Here is a 6,784-nt window from a genome sequence, read left to right as displayed (position 1 = left end):
CCAATCTGTGCCTAAACTTCGTTCACATGTCAAGGACAATTGGTCTTTCATCAAAATGATTAGCGGTGCGAGAATTTAGGATGATAATGTATTGGTTTCGTTAGATGTGACTGCACTTTTTACTAATATTCCAAAAGACCTGGTCATCAAGCTATAGAAAAACGATGGAATCATAATATTGCCAAGAAAACTAAACTCAGTCTTCCTCAGTTTACGCACGCGATAGATCTGATCTTAAGTTCCACTAGCTTCTATTTTAACGGACAATTCTATAAACAGATTTTCGGTAGTCCGATGGGATCTCCCCTCTCCCCGATTCTCGCAAATTTTGTTATGGACGATCTAGAGGTACACTGTCTGCAATCGTTGAGTTTTGCTATATTATTTTATTATAGATATACGTTGACGACATTTTTGCAGTGGTTTCAAGATCAAGAATCGATGAGCTGCTTAAGACGCTTAATAATTATCACATACGATTAAAATTCACTTACGAGATGGAAACAAATAGTGTATTAAATTTTCTGGACATCACTGTGATTCGAGAAAAGAACTCATTAAGGGGATCCTGCAGCCGTATGATTTACCGACATTATCGTTTTTCGATGGATCTTTTAATTGGTTTTATAGAATTGCAAAAATCTTTTACAGAATTAAAGTTCACGCAAAAATCTAGAGTAACAAATGCGATTTTATATAAAAAACACCAAAGAATTAAAAATATTACTTATTTGGGCACATACAACTGTCACCTGATGACAATATTTATTTATACATAGTACATTAGGAATTAATTCATAATTTCATTCAATTTATACATAATTCATACATAATGTTTATCATTTGCCCTTGGGAAAACATTTAGGAATAATATCGTGCAAGTAGAAGTAAGATTCAATGCATATAAAAAAAGATCTATCGAAAAATTATTTTAGTAATGCAAATACGGATGCAGAATGACAAGAAGAACAGCAACAGTAGTTGCCGGATCTTGCGAGAGATGGCGAGCAATCAAACAAGGACAGATGTCATTTCGTTAGACAAAGACAGATATAGAAAAAACAAAATTAGAAAGGTTGACATTATCGACATCGAGGAAGTTCGCCTGTAATAGGGACGGCGCGTGCCACTTGTAGCCGCTAGAACGCTAGCGAAATTGGAGACGCACCGAGCTGTCACCGTCCTCATGAAACGCGTCGGAGATCGCAAAGACCGCTCTAATCATCTGAAAGCAAAATTCGGGGAAAATTTCATCAATTTATAAAAAAACACTCAGCATGAACCTATTTAAGAAAAAACAAATCTAAAATTAAAAAAATAATAATAAAAAAAACAATTTTTTCTATTTTTTTAAATTATTTTTTTTTATTTTAGATTTTTTTTCTTAAATAGGTTTATGCTGAGCGTTTTTTCATAAATTGATGAAATTTTTCCAGAATTTTGATTTCAGATGATTTAGAGCGGTCTCTGCGATCCCCGGCGCGTTTCATGATTTTGCTTGGAAAAATTAGCGGGGAAAGAAGACCCTGTTGAGCTTGACTCTAGTCTGGCACTGTAAGGAGACATGAGAGGTGTAGCATAAGTGGGAGATGGCAACATCGCCGGTGAAATACCACTACTTTCATCGTTTCCTTACTTACTCGGTTAGGCGGAGCGCGTGCCCCGAGGGCTTCGTGCCCCGGCGGTCACGGTGTTCTAGAGCCAAGCGTGTCAGAGTGGCGTGAGGCCTCGCGGCCGATCGCCGTTAATACTCCCGCGTGATCCGATTCGAGGACACTGCCAGGCGGGGAGTTTGACTGGGGCGGTACATCTGTCAAAGAATAACACACACACCCGACAACACACACACGATTATCACCCCGTCTCAGGGATAGTTGTAATAAACAATTACACTGACCGGTTATGTAAGCTGGATGCAGCTCGCGATCCGCGTAGATACAACTTAAAGGGACAATAGCTAATAACTTTTTATAACGGCTTGGCAATAGATTAATAATAATGTTAAAGAATGCATGACGTCAACGGCTCTGAGAAGGCGCGCGGAGAGCCAGACGCTCTCACGCTCACCCGAGCCGGTTATCTCGATACGGATGCTGTCATCAGCACCTTCCCGGAGGTCTATTCTGTATCTTTTGTCGTTATCGTTATATATCGAAAGTCGTCGCTTGCGCTAGCGACGTTATAACGATAATGCTATTCTATAAGTCTGTCTAACTACAAGGCATCGATACAAAATAGGATAGCGACATCGTTATCAAGACGATAAAACTCAATTCAAAATAACTCTTTAAGATAATATCTAAGATAAAGATTGTTATATTCAGCCAATCAAAGCTCAGTATTTTTATAATGAGTTTAGGAACGCACAAGTTTTATTATGTTGACATGCCGACTGCCGACTAAAAGAAAAAGAAAATAAATCGTAAGTATAACACATATTTTGATTAATATATTGTAATTAATATTGTTTTTCATATTTGTTAAAAACTGTTTAAGAAATGACAAGAAAAGTTAATTGTATAGATACATATGTTACAATTTATGCGTGGTACATTTATTATGTTAATACTTATACACAATAATGAGGTTAAAGTATTAATATAAGAATATTATTTACAGAAATAATATATTTGGCTCATCGAAATGGCAAAAAGACAGGCAAGAGCTACATCCCAACAGATAGAAGCGCTTGTCACGTACTTGGAGCAACATCCACACGTGGCATCAGGGAAGTTTTATACATTGGAGGGCAAGAACACCTTACAGGGAAATTGGGAGGAATTAGCAAAACATCTCAATTCTTTGACACCTAATGAAAAAGTAAAAGATTATAAATCTTGGAAAATTGTAAGTATGCAGGACACATACACACAAACCCATACATACATACATATATATATATATATATATATATATATATATATATATATATATATGTAGGGGTTAAAGCCATAGTGTGTAAGTCAATTTTTTTGACCACTTTTTTTTCTTCTTTTTTCAACATATCCGCGTGTGTAGACTGCATCTATGAACTTAACTCGATAGGTTAAAAAAAGTGACTTACACCACTATGGCTTTAACCCCTCCATATATTAACTAATAATTGAGTTTGTTATAATTTTACTTGAACGGTTCGGTATTTATTTCAGACATGGAGAGATCTTAAATCAAAAGTATCAGACAAAGTTCAAAAATTAAGAAAAGGCAGAGCAGCAACAGGAAATAATCCTGTAAATATAGTATTGTCGGAATTAGACAAAAGGATATTAGGAATCATTGGACACGAATATGTACAAGGTCTGTCAGATGTCCCAGATAGTTTCCCTGAAGAGTATACTGTAAGCTAACATCGTATGAAATTATGTATTGAAAATTAAACATAAAAAAGTAAAATTTAATCAATCAGAGAAAAAACTAAACTTCTTTTTTGTATTGAATAATTTTTACTTTAAAACTTTTATTTTTAATTGTCAGTACATATAATATTTTGATTCATGTTGCATTTAACTATATGATTATTTTTTGTTGTATGTATTTGTTATGTCCATGTATTTTTGTATGTATGTTTAAAATATAACACACATTAAAAATTATTTTTTACTATATGTACTTTTAGAATGCTGTAGAAACATTGGCTGCCGGGAATGAAGATGTTCTGAGAAATGTTCCAGGTCCAATAATAATTTCAGAGTTACCAAATGAATCTGGTTAGTAATCTTTTTTCTTTTATTCCTTTTCTTATATTATTACTTATTCTTATATTATTTCTTATATTATTTGTTATAGTATAAAAAAATTATGTTTCGTAATATTTATGTTAGTACTTATATACAAATAAAGTTAAGATATTTTATATATAATATATTTTTAGGTGGTACAAATAATTTGGAGGATGAAGACGATTTCGATGAGCCAAATATATTAATATTTTCACATGAGTCCAACATTTCTTCCACTTTGCAATCGGCAAGCATACTTTCCACTTCACAATCGACAAGCATACCTTCTACTTTGCATTCAAGAACCATACCTTCTACTTTGCAATCAGAAACCAGACCTACTACTTCACAATCAACAAACATTTTAGAAAACATTCTTCCTAATGCACAATCCAGTAGACAAGACATATCTTCCAGTGCACAATCGATCCGTACAAGACGTAATTATAATACAAAATTAATATCTGTCTTAGGTCCAGTTTCATTTACTTTATTCTCGACTGTGATTAAACTTTGTTGAATAAAGTAAATGGTGAAACTGAGCCTTAGGGCTACTTCAACCAAACTCCGGTGCGGCAACATGACAAAATAATTTAATGTAAGCAATGCAATTGATCACATTAAATTATTTTGTCATGTTGCCGCACCTTTAACGAACGATCAAGAGACACGGTAGTGTCTCGCGCCAAGTACACGCGGAGCGAGACCGACCGTGACTCTTTTACGCGACGCGACGAGTTGCGAGTACTCGAGATGTTGAGATCTCATATAACGAGTGAACGGATCAAGTTTAGGTTAACCGGAGTTTGGTGAAGTGATCTTTAAATATATAAAATCTGCATTTAATATAATAATATTATTTTTTTAATTTACAGGTACATCTTCTACACGTTTAGGAGTACAATTGCATGAAGCTCGACAATCATTTGAAAACATTGCTGATAAACATGCAGAAGCAATGCGAGTTGGTATTTTTATTCATAAATACACGAAACATTTTTTTTAGTTTTTATTTTAATAATATTCTTTTTTTACAGATGTTAGCTGAAGCAATGAAACTCCAAGCAGAAGCTCTTGTTACATTAGGCCAAGCTATTGAGAAATTTACAAATAGAGAAACAAATAACAAAAGTTTAACACATTAAAATCCGAATTCATAGTCGTATCTCAAAACTTGAGTTTATCTTTAGATACATTGTAGCCAATGAAATGACCCGTATCTAAAGATAAACTCAAATTTTGAGAAACTACTATGAATTTTGACCTGAGTATATTATCCCAGTGAGAAATGACCACTTAATCGACATCAAATTGCCTTCGACTCGACGAAATTTTCATCTATTTGACGTCAATTTGATATCGTTTTGATGGGGTATTTCTCACTGGGATTGCACTTGACTAGTACGTAGTGTTTTCAAAACAATCCTTATTTTGTATTTTAAAGAGTTACTTATGTAATGTTTTATGTTTTGTTTTGTAATGATTCAGTATTATTGCATTTAGGTTCGGTTCCGAAACGTTCTCCTCGAGAAAAAATTTACTCGAAATATATAATACACGTAATATATATTATATTATATTGAGTAAAATTTTCCTCAGAGAGGACGTTTTGAAACCCAATGAATACGTAGTGTTTCTAAAATGATCCAAAGATGTTTTTCAAAAAGTTACTTATGTAATGTTATTTTATAATTGAACATTATTTTTAATATGTAATGTATGTATACATATTATAAGAAATTACAGAAAAGGAGAGAGACAAAAAATATATGTTTTGTTGCTTGATGCAATTTTTATTTTATTTTTTTCACTACTTTTCTATATTTTAAAATTTTAGGCATATGTAAATGAAAAACATTAGTTCTATAATGTAAAGTAATAACATAAAGTAATAATATATACATACTAGTAAACTAATAAAACTAGTAATAATATATATATAAAGTAGTAATAATATATACATTAATATATACATAATATATACATTTTTAAACAATTATGCGATTATACAAATAATTAATATTTTCAGTTATTTTCATGCAATGGATTATTAGGAAACCACTCTTGCATTATTTGATTCTGTATACGTTGTGCAACAGCTCTGGGTCCTCTCTGATTCATCACTTCTTCTCTTGCTTCTGCATCTTCGACATATACATTTTCAGCTGCACATAGAATGTCATTATTTTCTTCTTCAATTGGTAGCCGATAATGTAGTCGCATATTATGCAACACTGCGCACGCATTTACAATTTGTCCGGCAATTTCAGGTGCGTGCATCAACACACGTTGATATGAAAGACATCTCCATGTTCCTTTCAGTACTCCAAAAAACCTTTCAACAACTACTCGTGCTTTACAAAGTCTTTCGTTGTATCTAAATTGTCGACTCTCTGGAGGATAGTGAGGTAATGATGTCATCAACCAAGGTTCCAACGGATATCCATCATCTCCTATATAATTCAAATAATATATCAAATAAATAAGACTACAAAATAAATATATACCTTAAAAATTAGTTTTAAAAACTATAACAAATATAATAAAAACATTAAAATATAATTTATAAGTATATATATATATATTTTTTTCTTTTTAAAATACTTATTACAAAGTCAAAAATCATACCAATTATAAAAGTTCTTCTTTCACCGTTGTTATAGAAATGTTCCATTATTCGTCTAATGGGAGAAGCATTCCATAAATGCTTGTCGGGGCCCCGGAAAAGGCATTTTAAATTTTTTTTAACGGATGGGGTTTGAAATTTGATATTAAATATATTTTTTAAAATTATTGTTAAATTAAAAATTATTTTAACATAAAAAAACCCGAAATAAAAATGATTTATTAGTTTTTTGATTTTTAAACTTTCCCAAAAAAAATGGATTTTACAACCAAATAAGAAAAAATTATTTTTAAGGATTTTGCGGATTTTTTTTGGGGTTTTCGGAAACACCTGAAAATAAAAAAAGAAAATTGTAATATGGAACAATTTATTTTTTAATTTATATATTATTTTTACAAACCCCCTTATTAAACTTAAAATTACTAAGGGTTTGCCCCAA

The 6,784-nt window shown here is 32.1% G+C and overlaps 1 protein-coding gene across 2 annotated transcripts; it reads left to right on the top strand.

The window, feature by feature from the left end:
* Positions 1-2,301: 2,301 nt before the first annotated feature.
* LOC143893762 (uncharacterized) lies at positions 2,302-5,504 on the top strand. 2 transcript variants are annotated; one of them, XR_013255921.1, is made up of 7 exons: positions 2,302-2,422; positions 2,620-2,847; positions 3,150-3,338; positions 3,617-3,707; positions 3,872-3,966; positions 4,595-4,683; positions 4,757-5,504. XR_013255921.1 is itself a non-coding variant. In XM_077399481.1 (7 exons), exons 2-7 carry the CDS (start codon positions 2,644-2,646, stop codon positions 4,862-4,864), a joined length of 969 nt encoding a protein of 322 aa, XP_077255607.1. In that variant the 5' UTR covers positions 2,302-2,422; positions 2,620-2,643; the 3' UTR covers positions 4,865-5,504. The 2 variants fall into 2 exon arrangements, 1 of the variants encoding a protein (XP_077255607.1); XM_077399481.1 differs by having other exon boundaries at positions 3,872-4,159.
* The last annotated feature ends 1,280 nt before the right edge of the window (positions 5,505-6,784 follow it).

This window comes from Temnothorax americanus, unplaced genomic scaffold, assembly GCF_048541705.1.
Source record: "Temnothorax americanus isolate GAGA-0224 unplaced genomic scaffold, ASM4854170v1 Scaffold127, whole genome shotgun sequence".
Classification (NCBI taxonomy): Eukaryota; Metazoa; Arthropoda; class Insecta; order Hymenoptera; family Formicidae; genus Temnothorax; species Temnothorax americanus.
This window is presented reverse-complemented; position numbering and strand designations above follow the sequence as displayed.